The sequence below is a fragment of the Sminthopsis crassicaudata genome, chromosome 4 (assembly GCF_048593235.1).
Source record: "Sminthopsis crassicaudata isolate SCR6 chromosome 4, ASM4859323v1, whole genome shotgun sequence".
Lineage (NCBI taxonomy): Eukaryota > Metazoa > Chordata > Mammalia > Dasyuromorphia > Dasyuridae > Sminthopsis > Sminthopsis crassicaudata.
Window position 1 is genome coordinate 23,935,452 of NC_133620.1, and position 23,261 is coordinate 23,958,712.

Here is a 23,261-nt window from a genome sequence, read left to right on the forward strand (position 1 = left end):
GAGGAGAGGAAAGGGAGAGACAGAAAAAGGGGCACAGAGAGGAGAAAGAGATTGAAAGAGAGAGGGAGATGGAAGGGGAGAAGAGAGAGAGAAAGAGGGAGAGAGAGGCAGAGACATAGAGGGGAAAGATATACAGAGACAGAGAGAGAAATAGGATGAAGGGAAATACAGTTAGTAATCATAACTGGGAATGGAAATGAAATGAACTCACCTGTTATAGGCCAGAACTCTGTACTGGAAACAAGGATTCTTACAAGGTGTTAAAAGTCAGTGGAATTAGTAAGACAATGTTTATCTAGTTTAGCATGATGATTAATAATTCTCCAGTTCAGTACATATACTTAGTATATATATATACTCTACAAGATTGACACCTATTCTACAAGATTGACACCTAAGATAATGTAATTATAATAGAACATATAAGCTGGGACAAACTCAGCCAGACAGATTCACTCCATCTCATACCAACTGGTGGCTCTCCTCCTTCGCTTCTCCACTGAAACCAAGACGCAGGAAGGCCTCCAAGAAAGCTAGCCGAAGCCTCAGGCAAGGAGACTAGACTTTGAAGGAGATAGATACTAAAGATGATTACTGAATCGAAGGCTGGTCCCAAGACCTCCAGAAAACCAACGGGAACATTACCCTCACCCATAAAATGAAAGCAGATAGCAGGACAGCAGAATGGATTAGAAAGCAGAATCCAACAATATATTGTTTACAAAAAAACAAACAAAAAAAAACCACAAAAAAAACCCCAAAAATGCCCAAACCACCTGAAAGACAGACACACAGTAAAAAGAAGGATCTGGAGCATATTTTTTTTTATGCTTCAGGTGAGATTAAAAAAAAAAAAAAAAAAAAAAAAAAAAGCAGGGATGGCAATCATCTCAAATTCAAAGTAAAAAATGACCTAATTAAAGGTTAAGCAAAGGAAACTACATTTTGCTAAAAGGCTGATTACTTTGGAGACTTAAAAGTCAAAAAGGGTAGAGTGGAAAGATGAGCAGCAGTGAGGGCCCGATTCCTATTATGTACCTTAAACAAACTGCTGAGTGGTCCAGGAATAGGACTGGAGAACTCAGAAGGCGGGAGAGTAATGGAGGGAAGGTCTCCTGGAGGTAGGGGATGCTAGGACAGGGGTGGCAGACTATGGCATCAAGGCTCAGTATGGAGGAAGGAAAGGGAAAGCTGGACCTGGGAAACAGGGATGGGTGTAGGTCCAGGAAGTCCCATCAGATCTCTGTACAAGGAGTACATTACCAAGAGAAAATGAATTATCATCTTAGACCATGCTGGAAGCTGCATCAGGATGAAGATGGTTATTAGAATTAAGGATATTGAGACACTTCCCAGTCATGTCCCAAGAGTAACCATTGATATCAACACTGAAATAGTGGAGGAATATAGTGGGGTAGAGAAGGAGATTGTGAGAGGGTACTGATGTCAAGATCAATAGATGACAGGAGGAAAAGAAATAAAACAGATTGGACTACTTCTATTCTAGGAGATTTGAGTAGGGCCTCTAGATGGTATAGTAGATAGAGCCCCAGGCTTGGAATCAGGCCCTGAGTTAAAATCCAGTCTCTCAGGCTAGCTGTGTAATTCTAGACAAATCACTTAAGTAATCCTGCATGAGGAGAATCCAAGGGAATGAAAAGAGTTTTGTTGTTCTCAGGATGTGACAAGAAGTTGCCAAGTATCCCTGGGAACTGAGAGATAAGCTGAGGGTCAAGCAAGTTGCTAACTGTGCAAGGATGTTCTCACGAACCGTTGGCTTGGCGGTCAGCAGCTGACCTGCTGGGAAGGCTCTCCTCCGAGTGGTATTTTCTCACTGTCCACGAGTTGTCCATGAGGTACTCATGCAGACTCTTTGCACAGTGACTGGAGAATGCTCACTGATCATGCTTGCTAAAGCATAATAAAACAAAGGCTGTTCTGTTCAATAAACTGAAACAGCTTTTTATTTTCCAAAATACTTGCAAAGATAAGTTTTCAACATTCATCCTTGCAAAACCTTGTGTTCCAAATTCTTCTATCTCCCCTTCCCTTACTCACCCCCCCCCCAAGACGGCAAGTAATCCAATACAGGCTAAACATGTGCAATTTTTCTAAACACAAAATACTTTTGATTACATTAAATTCAAAAGCTTTTGTACAAAAAAACCCCCAAGGCAACCAAAACAAAACCAATGCAACCAAGATTAGAAGGGAAGCAGAAAGGGAAACAATTTTTACAACTAATGTTTCTGATAAAGGCCTCATTTTTACAATAAGAGAACTGAATCAAATTTATAAGAATTCAAGTCATTCCTCAGTTGATTAATGGTCAAATATATAAACAGGCAGTTTTCAGATAAATTAAAGCTAGCTATAGTCATATTAAAAATGCTCTGAATCACTACTGATTAAAGAAATGTAAATTAAAACACATTCTCACATCTATCAGATTGGTTAATAACAGAAAAAGAAATTATGTTGGAGGAGATGTGGGAAAATGGGATACTAATACACTATTGGTGGAGTTGTGAACTGATTGAACTTTTTTTTTTTTATTAAAGTTTTTTATTTTCAAAACATGCACAGTTTGATAGTCATTTGGACATAGTTCCAAATTGCTCTCCAGAATGTTGAAACAATTTACAACTCCACCAACAATATATTAGTGGTCCAGTTTTCCCATATCCCCTCCAACATTCATCATTATCTTTTCCTGTCATCTTAGCCAATCTGAGAGGTGTGTAGTGGTACCTTAGAGTTGTCTTAATTTGCACTTTTCTGATCAATAGTGACTTAGAGCACCTTTTCATCTGACTAGAAATGGTTTCAATTTCTTCAACTCAAAATTTTCTGTTCATAACCTTTGACTATTTATCATTTGGAGAATGGCTTGGATTCTTTATAAATTTGATTCAATTCTCTATATATTTTTAAAATGAGGCCCTTATCAGATCCTTAGATATAAAAAAAAAAAAAATTTCCCCAGTTCATTGCTTCCTTTCTAACTTGTCTTCTTGTCTTCATTTGTTTTGTTCATACAAAAACTTTTTTAAAATTAATTTTATAATTAACTTTTTTTTTTTGATAATACATATGCATGGGTAATTTTTTACAACATTATGCCTTGCACTCACTTCTGTTCCAAATTTTCCCCTCCTTCCCTCCACCCCCTTCCCCACATGGCAGGCATTCCCATACATGTTAATTATGTTATAGTATATCCTAGAAGCAATATATGTGTGCAGAATCGAATTTCTTGTTGCACAGAAAGAATTGGATTGAGAAGGTAAAAATAATCTGGGAAGAAAAACAAAAATGCTAATAGTTTACACTCATTTCCCAGTGTTGCTTCTCTGGGTGTAGCAGATTCTGTCCATCATTGATCAATTGGAACTGAATTAGATCTTCTCTTTGTTGAAGATATCCACTTCCATCAGAATACATCCTCATACAGTATTATTGAAGTGTATAATCTCCTGGTTCTGCTCATTTCATTCAGCATCAATTCATATAAGTCTCTCCAAGCCTCTCTGTATTCACCCTGCTAGTCATTTATTACAGAATAATAATATTCCATAACATTCAATTACCACAATTTACCCAACCATTTTCCAATTGATGGGCATACATTCATTTTCCAGTTTTCAGTCACTACAAAAAGGGCTGCCACAAACATCCTGGCACATACAGGTCGGGCGCCAAATTGTGAAGGTCCGGGCTAGCTCCCTCTGAAGGGCTCAGAATAAATCCTTGTCAAGATAAGCAAAAGTCTTTGCCCCAAGTTGGGCGCCAAATTATGTCCTGTAGTCTCTAAATTATAATCCTTCTCTGGGAGGAGGTTTCTTTTCTGTATAATCTTTTCTTCTGTGAGCAGGTTTCTTGGGAGGGTTCTGGAGCCTTCCCCTCCAAAAGTGTGGGATTGCTGGACTTGCAAATCCACAGGACATCTTCGACTCAATCCAGACTCCCATCCAAACTCAATGTCCCAGTTTAGACTGCTCTTCAGACTCAATGTTGCCTTCTTTAATCTTCGAAGAGAATGGACTTGTGAGAACTCCTACAGCCAATGAACTTACTCTTTTTAAAGGTGTAAACTCCTTTAAATATGTAAACTCCTTTTAAAGGTTTGAGCTAAAGGTGTGAATTCTGAGCTAGAGAATTCTTTAGACAACCTAAGTTAGCACCTTGTAATCCTAACACCTTTCTCTTCTTTAGTATTTCTTTGGATGATTGAGCTATTTTGAAGAGCAATTTGGAACTATGCCCAAAGGGCTATAAAATTGTGCATACCCTTTTGATCCAGCAGTTCCATTCTTGGGTCTATATCCAAAGAGATCATTAAAAAAAAGGGAAAAGGAGCCACATGTGCAAACATGTTTGTAGTAGCCCTTTTGGTGCTGGCAAAGAATTAGAAATTGAGGGGATGTCCCTCAGTTGGGGAATAGCTGAACTAGTTATGGTATATGAATATTATGGAATCTTATTGTTCTGTAAGAAATGATGAGCAGGCTTATTTCAGAGAAGCCTGGAAAGACTTATATGAACTAATACTGAGTGAAATGAGCAGAACCAGAAAAACACTGTATATAGTAACAGTTATCCTTGTGCAATTGATCAACTAAGACAGATTCAGATCTTTTCAGCAATAGAGTGAACCAAGACATTTCAAAAGACTTGTTATAGAAAATACTGTCCACATCCAGAGCAAGAACTATGGAGACATCTAAAGGCAGGTTGAAGCATACTATTTTCACTTTTTACAAATTTATTTTCTTTCCCATGATTTTTCCCTTTTATTTTGATTTTTTTAAAAAAATTTTACAACATGACTATTAAGGAAATATGTTTAACATGATTGTATATCTAATCTATATCAGATAGCTTGCTATCTTTGGGAGAGGGAGAGGAGAGAAAAATATTGGAGCTCAAGACCTTACAAAAATGAATCTTGAAAATATCTTTACATGTAATTGGAAAAAATTTATTAAGTAAAAAAGAAAAAGACATTATTAAGCCAGGTGATGTCTAAGGGAAGGTAGGTAGGATCTCGGGGCATCTTCAGCTTATGCCACCTGAAAACTGATCAAAGGTAATGAGAATAGCTGACCTAAATAATGTAACACTTGTGATAGCCACATTCAACTATTAGAAAGGATCTCATGAGGGAGAGGTACCAGCCATGCCCTGGTTTGGCCCCAGGGATAGAACCAAGAGTCATGATGCCTTCTCAAGCTTGAGAGACAATTTCCCAACAATGAGGGCTGTCCCAGACAGGCTTGGTGGGACCCCTTCCTTGGGAGTCCTTCACAGAAAGACTGAAGATTTACTGGACTGTTTAAAAGTGGATTGCATTCTATCTATAGAGACCTATGTCTCTGAGATCCCTTCTCTAAAGTTAAAGAATACAAGGAATGCCATCTAGTCATTCCAATTGGGTGGGGTTTGAAGATTTAGTTCAAAACCTGGATGGAATTGATGGAAGGAAAGGAATGCAGCCTGACCCTTCCCACCCCAACCAGGAATTTAGGGAGGGAGGGAGGAAAATTGGAGGACAAATCTTTGCAGCAAAGATCCTGTGAGATGTCAAGGTTCCCAAAACCAAACTTCAATTAACCAACCTGCTCAGGGACTGGCTCTTCCAGGCAAATCAAATTTGCAGACAGCTACAAGTGCCTATAGATGTAAGCAAATGCATATTTTACAGATAAAGGAACAAGGATTAAATTATTTTTTCCAAGGTCATTCTAAGTGGCACAGATGAAATTTAAATCTAAGACTCTGGTTCCAAACCCATCACTCTTTCCATTGCACCATATTGCTTTCCTTATAGTCTCAAGTACAAAAGGGTCAAGGCCAAAGGTGAGAGGACATTGACCTCTCTCTGGGTTGGGGGGCAGCAGCCAGGACTAGCTTGGTTTCTTCACTAGTGTGGCTGGCTGAACTGAAACACTCTCCCACCTGGAAGAGGTAAAATCCAATCCCACTGGCTTCTGCCACCTAAACAGCATTCTGGCTCTGCTCTTGGAGCTTTATCTCCTTCTCAATAACTTTCCCGTACAAATTGAAGTGCCTCCTTCCTACCAGATTATCATGCTGCTTTTTGAGAGCATTTGTCCAAATAATACTATGATGTAAAAGATAGGGCTAACACTGGGGGGAGTTGAGACCACCCGCCACTTTCCTCCTCTGAAAAATGAGAATCTCATAGGTTAGGTGACCATGAAGATGCCTTTGAGCTTTAGATAGATGAGGCCATAATCTTGGAGTAGGAAGCTCTTCTGAATCTAGGCCAGGGTTTTCCTTACTACAAGCCCTCCTGCCTTCAAAGGCCTGCTTATCATTGTCATCAATGAAGTAATGTGCTTTATCCAAACAACTTCTGTTTGTTTTGTCCAATTCAACAATTTGGTGTGACTCTTCAGAACCCATTTGGGGTTTTTCTCGGCAAATACATGGATTGGTTGGCTGTTTCCTCCTCTTATTCATTTTACAGATGAGCAAACTAAGCAGTGTGAAATGACCTACCCAGGGTCACACAGTTGTTAAGTGCTTGAGGCCAAACTTGAATTTGGGCCTCCTTGACTTCAGGTTAGGCACTCCATCCATTATGGCACCACCTGGCTGCCAAATGTCTTGAAACTCCACCTCAGATCCTCTTGCATGTATAGCTTCTCTTCCCTTGTCTGTAAATTGAAATGATCCCTAAAGTCCCTTCTAGTTCTAGAATGGTGATCCTGGGAGTCTCTGAATGAATGACATATTTCTTAATAAATGCTGGTATTACAAAGAGAAATAATCTTTACTTTCAAAGGATCATATTAATAGGATTGTAGAGAGTTTGGTAAACTTTCTGTTGTTCAATCCTTTTCTAGTCATGTCTGACTTTCTGTGATCCCATTTGAGGTTTTCTTGGCAAAGATATTGGAGAAGTTTGCTGTTTCCTTCTCTAGCTCATTTTACAGATGAGTAAACTGAGGCAAACAGGGTTAACAACTTGCCCAGGGTCACACAACTACAAGTACTGGAGGCTGGATTTGGATTAGGTCCTTATTGAAGGTAAGGAGACTGAGGCTAGTAGATCTCTCATCCCCCTGACAGTGGGGATGGGGTGAAAGTTGATCATGTGTCTACCACCAGCCGGCCTAAGGAGGCGCTGACAACTCAGATCAGGAACAGAGGAAGCCAAAGCCCATCAGTGTTGGAACAAGGTTCACAAGCTGCTGCTGTAATTCTAGCCAGGATTAGATTGGGAGATGCAGAGAAAAAATGGAGGGAAGTAGAAAGGGAAGGGAGGGAAAGAGAAAAGGAAGGAGGAAAGGAAGGAAAGAGAGAGAAGAGGGAAGGAGGAGGGGGGAAAAGGGAGGAAGAAAGAAGGAAAAAGAGAGGAAAAGAAAAGGAGGGTACAAATCATGGTACACAATTGCAACGGAAAACCGTCATGCAGTTTCAGACACCTCAGAAGATTTATTTGAACTGATGCAGAATTAGGTGAGCTGAATGAGGACAATTTAGACAACAACATCAATATTGTGAATAGAAGACTTAAGAATTCTGATAAGTGCAGTGGGGAGCCAAGATTTCAGAGGAATGAGAGTGAATTGTGCAGCTCAACTCATGACAGAGAGGAGACAGACTTAAGGTACAGAATGAGAAATGTTTTTGGACATGGCCAAGGTAGGAATGTACTTGATGTATATGGGGGAAGGTTGGAGATAAAATGCTGGAAAATGAAAAAAAAAATTAAAAGAGCAACTAACGGTAATAATAGTTCACGTTCATATAGCACTTTCATATTTTTAAGGCGCTTTCCACATGCAATCTCTTCTGAACCTCAGAATAACCCTGAGAAATGAAGTACTGTTATAAGCAGAGCAGACCAGACTGAGCAGTTCATCAGCCATAGATGAGACGAGGGAGAAATGCTGGGGGACAACAAGCTGCCTTCCAAGGACTTAAAGGGCTGTGGTGGGGAAGGAGAGCTTGGCCCACAGACAGAAGACCAATAGGAGCCAATTTAGATTCGAGGGCAGGAAAATCTATGTTAGTGAGTTATTCCCGGATGAAATGGACTTCCTTCTTATGGGAGATTTTCAGCCAGGGGGGTGGCTACAGGTGTGGGGGGGCGGGCAAGGGATTTTTCCATCAGGAGTGGGTTGGGCTAATTGGCCTCCCAGGTAATGATTAAACTGAATATGGAGGATGGGAAGACTTGGACCTTAAGGGGAGGAATGATTCATGCTCAAGTGGAGCTAGTCAGGGGAGGCTTGGATGTTTGCAGGAAGCCAGGGTGGAACTAGAGGCCGGTGGAGAGGAAATGAGCCGGGGCAAAGCTGCCTACAGGAGCCTGGGGGTGTAGCAGAGGGCTCAGAGGTGGAGTGCACGTTTCTAGAGACACTCGGGGCACTGGGCTCCATTTTGGGGCTGTCCCGGGCATTTCTTCCCGGCAGACCGGATCCGCTTTGGAGGGGTTTGTGCCAGCCCCGCCGCAGGGGGAGGTGGCTGCCGCCCCGAGTGTTTGTCCCTTATCTCCCTCTCCCATCCACAACCCTCTCTTCCCCTTCTGGGCAGGGTGCCAACTCTCCCAAAGACCCAGTTTAGTAGCTGCAAAGGCCCCGACTCCTCCCTTTTCCTCATCCTTCAGATTTTTCCTCTGCCATAATGGCAGGAGGAATGTGAGAACATATTATTCTACGCTCCTGTGCCTGCCCAACAAACACTTAATGCAGCTTTCTGGGGGGAGGGGAGCCTAGAAAGGTCACCTCGGGGGATGGTCATCCTGTGTCTCCAAAAAGGTCATTTACCTGGACGACCTGACAAGCCTCCGGTGAAGACCGGGCACTTCCGGCAAACAGGAACCAGCTGACCTAGAAACATGAACATGGGCGGAGACCCAAGAACTCCCGGCCCAAGTAGTTGGCCTCTGGAACCATCTCTTCCAGGCCATTGAGGCTCTTAGGCTGGATGGGAAGATGGGGGGGCCCAAAAGGGGTTGCATTAAACTGGGACCCTGCCTGGGCATGGAAGGGGTGTAGGGATCACCCCGAGCCTGTCCCACTCGCCACGTGCTTCCGAATGTTCCACTCGCGATGTCCCACTCTCCACATGCCCTCGAATGTCCCACTTGCACGTCCGCAACTTCATTGCACCCCTACCACAGAGCCCTTCCGGGAACTTTCCTCCTCCCAAAACCACGTGGGCATTTCGCGCCAAATGAAGGCAGGAGGGAAATCTTGCGCTCGGGGGCGGGACCAAACGACTGTTTCCCGAAAGTCCTCAGCAGCTGCTTCCGGCTCATGGTTGACTTCCGGCTCCGGAGAACTGAGAAAGGTCTCCGAAAATTCAGCCGGGTGGGCCTCCCTCTGCTGAGTCACTGGAGAGAGGAGGAAAGGAGGGAGGAGTAGAAAAACCATCCTCAACTGATTGGGGCGAAGCTTTATGAGTGGCGGGAAGTCTTGGCCAATGAACTGATAGCTGGGGTGATAGCCGATCAGCCCTGCCCAATGCTTGCCTCTCCGAGTGTGTGTGGGGAGGTGGTAGGCGGGGTCGCGCATAGCTTCAGAGCCGGAGGCGGAGGCACCACAACAAACCCCCCCCCCCCGTCTGTGCGGGTGACGTCACAGTCCCCGCGCGCCCCGCCCACGCGTCGTCTCTCCCGTCGGTCTGTGCGGCCACGCCCCTCCCCCCGGGGGGCTCGCCGGCGATCTCGGAGGCCGGCCATGCGCCCCCCACCCCCACCCCACCAGATGTGCTGTGATTGGCCGAGTGAGCGCGCGTGATACAGGTCCTTGGCCGTGATTGGCCGAGGCGGGCCGCGGCCCTCCCCCGTGGGTGAGGAGGGGGTTCCGGCCTGTCGGTCCAGCGGCGGCAGCACCAGCTCCGGCCGCCGCCGCGTCCGCCGCGTCCCGAGCCACCGCGGGCCAGCAGGAGCAGCGGGAGCGGAGGCGGGCCTTGCGGCCGGGGGATGTCCGAGGCGAGCTCCCCGGTGGATGCTGAGGAGAGCCGCCGCCGCCGCCTGGAGGACGTGGTGCCGTGAGGCCGGGACTCCTTCGCCGCCGCCGCCCGGCGCCCTGAGGAGAGGGAGCCGGAGGCCGGTGCCCGCCGGAGCCAGAGCCGGAACCAGAGCCGCCTTCGCCGCAGCCGCCGTCGCTGCTCCGGGCCCCTGCGCCAGTCCCGCCGCCAGTCTTACTATGCCGGGCAGGAACAAGGCCAAGTACACCTGCAGCTGCCCGGACCTGCAGCCAGGCGCACAGGAGGCCGGCGAGAGTGGCCGGGCCGCCCACTTGGCCGCAGATGAGTCCGAGGAGGAGGGGGGAGGCCGCCGGGGAGGTCCGCTCAGTAACGTCGGGGACCCTGCCATCATCAAGTCTCCCAGCGACCCCAAGCAGTACCGGTGAGGCCCCGGGGACCCCGGGACCGGCAGGGAGCGGGGGAGGGGTCGGGGAGACCACAGGCCGGGGCGCTGTCCAGCCGCTGCCCCGGCCGGCCCGGAACGTAAACGCCTCGAGCCCTCAGGTGGCCCCATTCATCGTCTGGGGGTTCCTCCGTCTGGCAGCACCCCGTTGGCGCCTAATGAATGCTTGTCAGTCGTTGGCTGCAGGGTCCGAGCACGTCGGAGCGCTGTCCGCCGTGTATGTGCCACGGGGAAGCGAAGGCAGGGAAGTGGAGCTGGAGCTGTCCGTCTTGCTGCGGTTTGGTCTTTGCGTGTGAACCTCGTGAATGTGTGTGTCCCTAGGCTTTGTGTGTGCGCGTGTGTGCGGGATCATGCGTGTGTGTGGGGGCGCTTACCAAGCGCTGACGGAACGGAACTGAGGACTAGGTGGAGCCGCCGCCGCCTCTGCCTCTGCTTCCCCGGCGGCTGGCTCGTAGCTGCGGGCATCTGCAGCCCTAGACCTCGGAATAAGTTAGTGCTGGCTGGTAGACTTGATCCCAGTTCCACTGCAGGCCTGGAGCTGGTGCTAGCCCGTTCTGGGCCCATGTGCTTCCCCTGGGAAGGTGGGCAGGGCGACATCCCTTCCCAATAACGGAAGGCTGCCCTGCAGAGGTGGCTCTTCAAGGTCCCCTGGTCCGGCCAACTCCTTTTGCAGAGAGAGGAAAGGAAGCAATCATTTATTAAGTGCGCATCACGGTCCAGGCAGGTACGAAGTGCTTTAAAAACAACTCATTTGATGCTCTCAATAACCCTGGAAGGTCCATTTTACAGTTGAGGAAACTGAGGGAGATGGAATTTAAATGACTTACAAAGGGTCACAGCTACTCGTCTAAGGCTGCATTTGAACTCAGATTTTCCTGGCTCTAGGTACAGCCCCTGTTACTATTGCTTGTCTCTCCTAAAGAAGATATTAGCCAGACAGAATTTGACCCCAGGTCTTCTGACTAATTCTTGTTGCCTTATTGTGCCCTTCTCCGGGGAGGTGGGAGGCGGCCACAGCTGGAAAACATCTTGTCTAATTCCTTTAATGGAGCCAGAACCTGAGCTCCAGAAAGAAATGATTAGCCTGAAGACCCATGAAAGTTAGTGGTGGATATTAGAACTGGTGGTCTCCTGGAGTTCAATGCCCCGCTGTGATCTATTGTGCCTTTTCTTTTTTTTTTTTTTTAATAGGATAAGCTTTAAGTCAAATATTTAGTGATATCCATAAATCAGGAGACTTTTCATACTCCCATTTTATATATGAAGCTAAGCCTTGCCTTTAATTATATACCCCTTCTTTGCCCTTATCAGTGGGAAGAAAAAGGTTAGATTTTGGAGGGAGAAGATCCAGTTGGATTCATGAATACTAATAGTGTCACTTTGGGCAAGTCACAATCACAGAATTTGAGAATTGGAAAGGTCTTCCACAGTGAAATAGCAAAGGCCACACCTAGAAAGAAACTAGGGGGTGTTGTAGACTTCCCCAGTGACCTGTGAGCTGCTTAATGCACTGTCTCATTTTTGCCTTTATCTCCATCCCTTAGTTGCTACCTAGTAAGTAACTTAATAAATGTTGCTAGATAAGAGTATTGGATTTGGAGTCAGGCTGGCCTTTGGTTTGAGCCCTGCTTCAGACTCCATCAATGTCAAAGGGGGCAAGACACTTCACCCATCCTTCAGTTTCCTTATCTGTAAAATGGGGATAATGATGGCACCCACCTCCCAGGTGCTAGTGAAGATAAAAGATCTTGACTGTATAGTGCTTTGCAAACTTTAAGGTGTGGTCGCTTCTCCCTCCCCCCCCAAAAAAAAAATCATTGTTGTTGTTATTATTGTTGATTGACCACTTGTACCTCACCTTGGAGCCTTTGTTAACTTCTCTGTAGAATGGGATTATTAAATATGCTTTGAGCTACCAAAAAACCATTTACACTCTGTAAATGGGAATAGCCAGCATAATGATTATTATTGGTAGGATGACAGGGGACAAGAAGAAGCCTCTTCTTCCTGACCAGGAAGTAGGATGGATCCCACCAAGATATATGGGGTTCAATTTCTGATAAAATGTGTTTTTATTTTGATCCTCCCTTCTTCCCTTTCTGTAACTTCCCTAGAAGAAGGTATGAATCATAACAAGTAATTATTACTCATTTAGAGTTTGTGAGTACTTTACGTTTATTTTATCATCTTTGATCTTTAATTTCTTGTGAAGGTGTCTCCATTTTACAAATGAGGCAACAGATTAGTGACTGGCCTCAGTCACATGGCTGGGCAGCATAAGACATAGGATTGGAACCCAGGGCTCTTAGGCTCTCGGATTCTGCTTATGTACAGCTTCTCTTTCTTCTAAAGAAAGGGGGCACTGCTGGTGGTTCATAATAGTTGCCTCATGAATGGTTTTCTCATTTGCAAAATAAATGAATGGAACAAGATGATCTCTAGGGACTCTGATCGTAAATGACTGTAAAGAATTGTGGAGTACAGGTCTTGCAAGACAAATTTATTTTACAAATACAAACGTTTATTATGTACTTATTGCTGTGGTGTGGACGCACTGTATGTCTTTTCCAACAACTCTTGTATCACTTCACATCCACTCATCATTTTGGCTTTGAAGCTGCTGCCTGATATTAACACTTCTTAGATGGAGTTTGACTATTCCTATATGTATCCATTAAACATAAACATAAACATTAAACAATGGTCTCTGGGCTCAGGGACTTATGGTCTGACAACTAAGAGGGGACTAAGAGAGCAGACACAGAAAGTTATAACACCCAATATTGGAAAGCTGTGTGAAGTTGAGGTTCTAAAATTGCTTCTTGGGAGGAAGCAGAATGTAATTTGGGAAGATGATATTTCAATTTGGCTTAAAAGGATGGGTGGGAATGCTACAAGCAAAGAAAAGAAGGGAAGGGAAGGAAAGGAACGGTTCAGAAATTAGCAATAGTATGAGTCAGGGTTGGTTGGAAGAAGTAAATAAAGTTAGTAAGCATTTGCTGTGCTTATTGCTAATCCTGTGCTTATCCCTGAGATTACAAAGAGAGCAGGCCCTCCCTGTTCTTCAGGAGCTTACAGTCTAACAGAGGAGAAACACCGTGCAAACAACTGTGAACAAGCAAGATATAAGATATAAATATAAGATACATTGGATAAATCAGCAGAAGGCAGTACAATTAAGGGGGATCAAGAGGGTTTTGAGCTCTAAGGGGAGGATTTTATATTTGTTGCTGGAGGTGGTAGGGAGTCACTGGAACTTAATTGTGGGGGGGTCTACAGGGAGACACTTGATCTTTAGGAAGATCACTTTCACAGCTCAGTGTGGGCTGCAATAGTGCGAGGTCAACTAGCAGCCTGTTGCAGTAGTGAGTGTGTGAAGTGATGGTGATGGTAGTAGCAATGGCAGAAGAGAGGATACAAATGTGAGATATATTACAAATGTAAAATTAACAGGCCTTGGCAACAAATTGGATTGAGGGAGAGGGGCTAAGAGACAGTGAGGAGTCCAGAATGCCACCTATGTATTGAGCTTGGGTGACTGGGAGAATGGTGCTGCCCTTGACTGTCATAAGGAAGTTAGGAAGAGTTGAAGCCTATGGAGAAAAGATAATAAGTTCCGTTTTGAACATAATGATTTTAAGGTGTCTACAGGATATACAGTTTGAGATGTTCAACAGGCAATTGAAAATGATTCTTCAACTTAATAAAGAGTTTGAATAAGTAGACTTGAGAATCATTGACAATTATCTCCATGGGAAAAGTTCACCAAGTAAGAATATGGAGGGAGAAGAAAAGACTGAACCCTGTGACACACTCAGATATTATAATGCTCAAAGTTAGTAAGTGAGACCTGGTTCAAGAATCATTGAAGGAAAAGAAAATCAGATAGGAAGAAAATTAGAAGAGAGCAGCATCCTGAAAACCTAGAGAAAAAAGTGTCAAGAAGAGGGTGGTGGTGGAAGGTGTTCCTTCTCTGCAGAGAGTCCAGAAGGATGATGATTGGAAAAAAGGTCTTTAAATTTAGCAGTAAACAGACTATTAGTAACTTTGGAGAGAGCAGTTTCAGTGGCATGATTACATTTAGAAGCCAGACTATATGTTAAGAATTGGGGGGGAGGGCAGCTAGGTAGGACAGTGGATAGAGCACCAGCCTGAAGTTAGGAGGACTTGAATTCAAATGTAGCCTCGGATATTTAACACTTAGTAGCTGTGACCCTTGAGCAAGGCACTTAATCCCAAATACCTTGCAAAAAAAAGAATGAGTGAAAGGAAAGAAAGTAGAGGCATGAATTGTAAACAGTCTTCTGGAGAAGAGTTTAACCACAAGAGGTACAAGAGATATGGGCAGATAACAAGGATAAATAGATCAAATGGAGATTTTATGAACATGGGAGGGATGTGGGCATCTTTATGGACAGTAGAGAAGTAGTGAGTAGATGTGGGAAAATGGATATAAATTAGACAGTGGGAATGTGAGAGGGAGCAGTCAGATAGAGAAAATGGGATTATTTGTGATTGCAGAGGGGCTGACCTTGGCAAAGAGAACAAGGATGAAGGAGGAGAGAGTGATGGAAGAATGATGTGAGATGGTGATGAGAGAACGGGAAGTTCTTGGTAGTTATCTTCAATTGTTTTTCAGTAAAATATGAGACAAGACTCTCAGCTGACAGCTTAGGGGGTGGAGGAGCAATGGAAGGTTTTTGGAGAGATGAAAAATGGTTTGAAAAATCTCTTATTGTGAGTTGGTGAGTCAGGGCTCTTTACTCCTACTTGCCTTATAATTGGAAGGACCCCAGAGGTCTTTTGGTTGAAGCTTCAAAATATCCCTGATGTGGTGTCTAACCTATCAAGTGACACTGTTCACTTCTTTAGAAGTGCTTTAGGAATTGGATGCTGTTAATCAGAAAGTCTTGATGAAGATGAAATCTGAATCCATGACAACAGAGCCAATGAATCAACAGTCCAAGGGGTTCCCTCTGTCAGCTTGTCTGCTGTTCTGTACAGCTGCAAATTTCTAGGATAACTTGGTTCTTGATTCTGTAGGATTCTGTTTTCTTGGGCAGCAAAGCTATAGTTGAAGTATAGTCTTCCTTTACAAAATAATGTCAACCACAAGCTCAGGTAAGCCTGAGAAAAAAAGTGCAAGGGAGTGGGGACCACAGTAGTGTGCTGCAGTGGAAAAGGCCTGGACTTGGAGGCAGGGAAACTCAGTTTGAGTCCTGGACACCTTAGCAAGGATTAGCAATCATTACCAAAGAACCTGTTCTTTGGGGGCCTGTAAAAAGAGGGAGTTGGATGAGGGATAAAGTAGATGAAAATGCTCCATTTTGTTTGTTTTTCCATAAATGTGGTACCTAGAAATACTAGAAACAGTATTCAACACTATAAGTGTTATTTGACCAAGGTAAAATAAAGTAGAACTCTGACCTCCCTCAGCATGATGTAATGACCTAAAAACTTGTCCTTATCCCTGTGTCATTGAATATTTTTATCAAGGACTTGGTTGGCAGGCTTGTCGATTTTACCATTTCACTCGAACAATGGACTCATCCTAGGACCCCAGATTTTTTTTTTTTTAAAAGAGCTATTAATGAATCATGCATCCTATTTTGTATTCCAGAAATTGACTTTTTGGAATACAAATGTAGAACTTTAATTTCACCTTATTGAATGTCTCCATTTGGCCCATCAATGAACTATATGAAACTCTTTTGTCTCTTTACTCCTCTTTTGTGTTAGTTGTCCCTCCTACCTTTTTGTTGCCAGCAAAGTTGACAATCCTATCATACAAACTATTGATTAAAAATGCTGAACCATGATATACAGAGTATGCCATGTATTTGGTATTTTGTAGAGACAAAGATTTAGACAGAGTGTCTCTGACACTTAACGATCTTTATGACCTTCAGCAAGCCATTTTCCTGACTTTATTTGCTTTACTAATAAAGTTGAGGGGATTGGACTAGTGGGTTTTTGAAGACCCTTCCAGCTCTAGGTCTTTGATTTGTTGATTCTGTGAAAATCGAACACTATTTGATTCTCCTGATTCACCCAGTTCCAAATCCAAGAAACTATTATCAGCTACCCCACATTTCTTTCACTTGATAGCATGAGATTGTCATGCTTTGCTAAATATGACATTTTGATATATGATATGCAACATTTTTCTGTCTTCTCAGTCTAGTTTTTGTGTCAAAAAGGAAATGAAGTTAATCGGATATGACCGTTCTTGAAAAAAAAATGAAGATTCCCCCCCCCTCCCAGGCTGGGGTTCAGTGACTTGCCCAGGGTCACACAGCTAGGAAGTCTTAAGTGTCTGAGACCAGATTTGAACTCGGGTCCTCCTGAATTCAAGGCTGGTGCTCTATCCACTTTGCCACCTAGCTGCCCCAATTTTTTTTTTTTTTTTTAATAATTATTGCTTCTCACTAAATTTCAGTTTTCATGCCATTACTTTAATGATGTGTTCTAGAATTTTGCCAGGAATATGAATTAAGCCCCCGTGTTCTATACTTTGTAGCCCCTACCCATTTCCCTTTTTTGAAAATAGTACCAACTTTTGTCCTTTTCCAGGGCTGTGATACCTTTTCAGTTGTCCCAGATATGTCAGAGATCACCAATAACAGCTCAACAGGTAATTCCCAGTGGAGTGCAGGATTCCCAGCCTGAGCTATGTTTAGTAAAGCTTGTCAAAGGGATATAGGAAATGTTTGGTAAATAACTATATTGTCCTATTGAAACTAATCTCTTTAAATTCTAGGATGTTTCATTTTATGTTGCAGAAGGAGGCAGTTTGGGAAGGTAAACAAACTAAAGGCAGGGAGCCTAGATCTGAGAAAGATTGGGCAGACCTGGTACAGAGTCAGTGAAGTGCTAGACTTGGTTTGATTTCTGTCTTTGACTATGTAACTATGCCCAAGTCCTTTCGTCTCTCTAGTTTCAGTTTCCTTATTTGCAAAAAAAGTGGATAAGACCTACAGTACCTAAATCACAGGGTTGTTGTGAGGCTTAAGTGAAATCATGTCAGTAAACCCTTGGCTAGCTAGCAAGTGCTCAACGCCTGTTGTAATTACTGCTAGAGGCTGGAGTTCATCTGGGTTGGTGATTTTACTTACTGAAGTTACATGTTGTGGGATCAGCTATTTACTCACATTTGGGTCAGATACTGTCTTTTTGCATGTAAATGGTTTATCTGCTTATATTTTATTTCCCATTTTGATAGTAATCTCAGTGAAAACTATGACTTACCTGTTTATTTTGTATTAGCATAATACCATAATCAGAATAAGTAAAACTGCAATCTTGTAGTTCAGTAAACACTTGCTGAATAATCAAGTAAGTAATTGAATACTATAGATATGAAGTATAGTAACTTCTCACAAGTAGCTTAATCTTTTTTTTTTTTCCATGAGGCATTTGGGGTTAAGTGACTTATCCAGGGTCACACAGCTAGGAAGTGTTAAGTGTGTGAGATCAGACTTGAACTTAGGTCCTCCTGACTTCAGGTCTGGTGCTCTGTCCACTGGGCTACCTAGCTGCTCAAAGGAGCTTAATCTTAACAAAGACAACAGATTTGGACCTGTGAATCAAGTTTTAGAATGTGTTGATACAACAACTTAGATCACTTGGGAGAGAGAAGCCAAGAGGACTATGGGAGGAGTCCAGGAAGGCTTCCTGGAGGAATGAGGATGTCATTTGTCATTTGAAGAGTAAGGATTTGGAGAGGTAGAAAGGAGGATAGAGGGTACTTTAGCCATTAGGAAGAGATTGAGTGTAGGGTATATTTGGAGAAGATCAGTGCCTGTATGGTTGGAGGGGGTTGGATACATTGGAGTCAGACTATAGTATCTCAGGAGGCCTGAGGGGAGAACTTAAGTTGATTTTGTAAGCAATGAGTAGCATTGTGCACCTTACATAGGGAGGTGACATGATGAAAATAATAGTTCATGAAGATGGTTGTTTTTTAGGCATTTTAGCTGTATCTGGCTCTCTGATCCCATTTGGGGTTCTCTTGACAAAGATGCTGGAGTGTTTTGCCATTTCCTTCTCTCAGCTCATCTGACAGATAAGATAGCTGAGGCAGACAGGGTGAAGTGACTTGGCTAGAGTTACCCAGCTACTACATGTCTGAGGCCGGATTTGAATTCAGGGAAGTATCTTCCTGACTTTGGGTCTGGCACTCTTATCTATTACACCACCTTGCTACCCTTATGAAGATAGATCTGGCTAAAATGAACAGTAGAAAAAATGGGTAGAGGAGAGACTTGAGGGAGGGAGATCAGTTAGGAGACAGTTATAGCTTCTAGGCACATAATAAAGAATATCTGAGTTAAGGTAGTCCCATTTTAACCCAGGTGACTTGCTTTTTTTCCGTTGTCATATTTTCCCCCTTCCCTTCACTATAAAATAGATTCGATACACTAAATTTACAATTTTCTTTTAAATAGACCTAAATGTTGATATTCTTTCCATGTCTTCTAAATATGAAAATCTACACCTAGGCCATGTTATACAATCCCATGATAATATGGCAACAAAATGTTTGGTCCAGTGGCAAATTCCTACTTTTCCAATCCTCTGGGAGAAGGGTGAATGGCAGGGAATGTGGATAGAGGATTGGATTTGGAGTCAAGAACTGAATTCAAATCCTGATTAAGGCATTTCCAAATTGTGTGATCCTGGGCAAATCCCATTTCTCATCTGTACGATATGAAGGGGTTGAAGGGGTTAGACTTGATGGCTTCTAATGTCTCTTGCAGTTCTGGATCTAGGATCTTAATGCTCAGACCTTGTGTGGTAATAAAAATACAATTAAAGAAATTTGAAACTGGAAAATACCATTCTTTAAAAATGTTTGTGCTTTGGAATTCATTTTGTTCAGCTGAGTATTTAGTTGTTTTGCATTTAATAAACCTTTGTTTCAAAATGTCTTATGATTTTTACAGATACATCAAATTACGGAATGGCTTGCAGGCACTATTGATTTCAGACCTAAGTAATACGGACAGTAAATCTGGGGAGGCAACAGATGATGAGGAAGAGGAAGAAGACAATGATGATGATGAAGATTCAGGAGCTGAAATAGAAGATGATGATGAAGAAGGGCTTGATGATGAAGATGACTTTGATGATGAAGATGAACATGATGATGATGATCTTGACACTGAAGATAATGAATTGGAAGAATTAGATGAGAGGTTAGAAGGAAAGAAGAAAACTACAGAAAAGCAGGTGCGAACCGAGTCTTCTGTGCTTTTTATAAGTTTAAGAATGCGTTGGGGGAAACATATCTCTTAATGCAGGGGTGTGTATATGTATCAGTGAAATTACCTTTGAACAGAAATTTAATGGTTATACTTATTAACTCAAATCTGTGGTTTTGAATACATTTCCTTGAATATCTTATCCTCTGCTATAGCAACTGTTACTGAGTTTCCAGAACACAGCTGGTTACTTCAGCATTCTATTAGGGATTCAGTTTTATAGAGTGTCAATTTGTTATGAAGGGAAAAAAATCACAGAACTAAAGAGAAGATAGTAATTTTAGTCCTGCCTGACTCTGTTTCAGACTGTCATTTGCTTTTCTAGACTTTAGTTTAGATAAAATGAGAATACTACTAACTGTGCACCTGTTTTATAAGAATGTTGTAAAGTTCCAATGAATAAATGGATAGACTGTGATACTTACCTGAACAATCTTTTTCAGTTTCTTTCGATCCTTCCATTATTTTGGCCGTCTTAATTGATAAGAAAACTCTTAGTCTTTAAATATCATGTGAATATTTCTTTGCAACTTACTGATAACTGCTATGACCTAACGTGTTTCTTTAGACTTACCTTTCGTCTTTCAGAGCAAATAGTTTCTTCTGCTGAGTGATTGTCTTATAGAGCAACTTCTGATTCCTCTGGAACCTTTCTCCCTTTTTACAGGGGAGAACTATGATTACTTTTTGACTGACAGCTATATTGTCTTCCTCAGTCTTTGGAGAAGTGGTTTTAAAAAACTGACTTAAATAGGAAAAGGAATGAGATTATTTTATGACATTTATTCAGCAAGCTTCTATATGGAGCTTTAGTATGTTTTATGGCAAAACCCAAAAACATGTAAAAGCTTGTGACTGACTTTCAACAAGCTTGTTAACTAGTAAGAGGTAAGTCATATCGTTTTGAGTAATAGTTACATAGCTGATAATATCTTGTAATTAAAAGAAAGTTCTTTACAGAAATTGATTTAGATAACCCCTAGTAGGTCCCTTTGGCTCTTAACATTTTATAACTGGGGCACTAATCATAAATACAAAAAAATACAGAATTTTTTTTCTAAATGATTTTATAAGAAAGATTAATAGTGCTATATAGGTAAAGAGTAGAACTGTCAAAGAAGGAAAATTGGAAGAAGAGAGAAACAGACTATTATTTAATTAGAACTAAAAAGCATTAAAGCTGGAGGGATTTGGAGAAATAATGTGGACAGAGAATCATTGAGTTGGAAGAGAATTCAGATGCCATCTACATCTAGTCTGGTCAGTTCCTGAAAAAGAATCTCCGCCATAATGAGTCAGATAAGTGGTTGCTTAACCTTTGCTCCAAGACCTTCAGTGAAGGAGAAGCCCATTATGCTTTTGAAGAGTACCAGTAATTAACCATTTTTCCTAATTCCAAGCCTGGATTTGCTTCTTTGCACCTCCCATCCATCCATTGATCTTTGTTTTACTCTCTGAGCCCAAGTAGAACAGATTGATTCCCTCCACCTTTTGACAATTCTTTAGATACTTGAAGCAGCTATCTAGGTCATGCTCTCCCTTCCCCTTACTCCCCCAGTCTTCAATAGGCTAATTGCCAGTTCTTCAAGTTGAAATCCTTCTATGACATGAAATTGAGACTATGTACTATGTTGGCTGAGTACCTGAACACTCTTGCCTTCCTAAAGTGTGGTGTCCAGAATTAAATACAGTATTACTGATGGGATCTCATCATTTCCCTTGTATTGAACATCTATTCCTAATGAAACTTGAAATTGTATTAACTTTCTAGACAGGCATGGTCATATCTTCCCTGTTTTTCACCTGTCCAGGTCTTTATGATCTTTCAAAGTGGACAGTGATTCTGATTCAGCAGTTACATTTGCCAGTTCTTAAAGTAATTAAGCATGTACTTCATTTGGGCCTAGTGACTTGAACTCAAGAGAGGGCAGGTAGGTTCTCATAATTGTCAATTTTGAATGAGCTCTTTTTGTTTTGTCCTGTTGAATTTAAAGATCCTATGTGGATAGGAAAGACAGAACAAACAAGATTTGAGCAGCTCTTCCTTCTCTTCATTGTCACTCATCATTGTGTTGTTTCCCTTGATCAAAACTCATGTTGTTCCTTTGGCAAACAAACAAAAAAACCAAACCCTTCATTTTTGTTATCCTTTCTTCACCCTCCTCAACATTTCTGACATAACTTTTGAATTATACTATGCATTTTATATTCATCTTGCTTTATTTATCCTTCCATTTTCTCTTTGTAACTTTTAAAACTCTTTTGGCTGGAGAATTCTTTGCCCCATACATAAGGACAAATATCCTCTGTCTCTATTGGAATTTTATCGCTTAGATCTTCCCATTCCACAAATCTGTCTTCCCTGATAAGATTTTTAAGGTTCTGGGAATCCCCTTCATTATTTTTCTGATCTTTTGAATTCCCATGATTTATTGATCCCTCATCTACACAAGGAGCTAGAGTGGGAGAAAATCACAAAACTGGATTTGTACTAAACATTTTGGGCTCTCACTGTAAAAGGGTCCTAACAGGTGAAATCTGAAATAACTAAGGAAACAAAGTTTTCAGCATGTTCATTTATTAAGCAGTGCATGCCATTTACATAACAAATCAGGCCTCCACAGATTGTCCTGAACTGTGAATACAGAGGGAGAAAGATTTGAAAACAATTAACTGGATCTATAAACCAAGATACAAGATTAGGGAGAAAGATTTTTATATATTAAAAGAAAACAATTAACTGGATCTATAAACCAAGATACAAGATTAGGTTATCTTTTTTTTTTTCCCTGAGGCTGGGGTTAAGTGACTTTGCCCAATCTATTTTCTAATTGGAGGAAGTATTAGGGACTTTCTGGATTGGGAAGGGAAGAGTGGGCAGATGAACTTTTCTCTATATAAAGCAGAATGTCACTTAATTCCCATGATTAGCAAGCAGATGAAATTTATGGGAAAGTGAAACTTAGTTCAGGTCATACAATTCTCATACTTTTCTCAAGGCCATACTTTTACACCTCCGTAATCAATTTATCTTCCCACTTACCATGGTGGATTTTTCTAACCTGTAATCAAGTTCTCCTAGTTACTCCCACTCAGTTGAAGACCTATTTCATACTGCAGAATAATTGAAGCTATTTGCTGAGAACTCCCTCTTCTCTTTTTTTCCCTCTTCATCTCATATTACTTAGCCATCTTTGCCAACTATCTCCTCCTCCTCCCATCTCCTATGTTAAGGTAGTAGTCTTGACCAAACAAAGTAGTCTTCACATACCCTTGATCTTACCCCTTCCCAGATTGGGAGCAGATTGCTCCCAACTATCATTCCCACTCTTGCTAATTTTATTTTTTAATAACATTTTCTTTTTTCAGAGATTTCCCAGATATATCATTAAAATAAGAAAAACAAAACCCTTGTTACAAATGTGTCTAATCAAGTACAACATTCCTGTATTGGCCATGTCCAAAAAAGATGTTTCAGTTTTCATTCTGAATCAGCTCTCTACTGTATCAGGAGATGAGCAACATGTTTCATTTGGAATTGTGGTTGGATATTGTCTTTCTTAGTTGTCTTTATTATATATGCAGAT

General features: G+C 42.1%; 1 protein-coding gene and 1 long non-coding RNA gene across 3 annotated transcripts in view; one reads left to right on the plus strand and one right to left on the minus strand.

Annotated features, from left to right (window-relative positions):
* Positions 1-4,965: 4,965 nt before the first annotated feature.
* LOC141541651 (uncharacterized) lies at positions 4,966-8,869 on the minus strand. Its single transcript, XR_012481859.1, has 3 exons — positions 8,802-8,869; positions 5,619-5,673; positions 4,966-5,079 (listed from the first exon to the last, which is right to left on the minus strand). It is a non-coding gene; the product is annotated as an uncharacterized LOC141541651 (long non-coding RNA).
* Positions 8,870-9,741: 872 nt separating this feature from the next.
* NRDC (nardilysin convertase) overlaps positions 9,742-23,261 on the plus strand; it is a 60,654-nt gene continuing 47,134 nt past the window's right edge. The window contains exons 1-2 of one of the 2 annotated variants that reach the window (XM_074265944.1): positions 9,742-10,390; positions 19,357-19,642. In XM_074265944.1, the coding sequence (XP_074122045.1) occupies positions 9,987-10,390; positions 19,357-19,642 (690 nt within the window). In that variant the 5' untranslated portion in view covers positions 9,742-9,986. The remainder of the gene's footprint in view (positions 10,391-19,356; positions 19,643-23,261) is intronic. The other variant, XM_074265943.1, reaches the window with a different exon arrangement.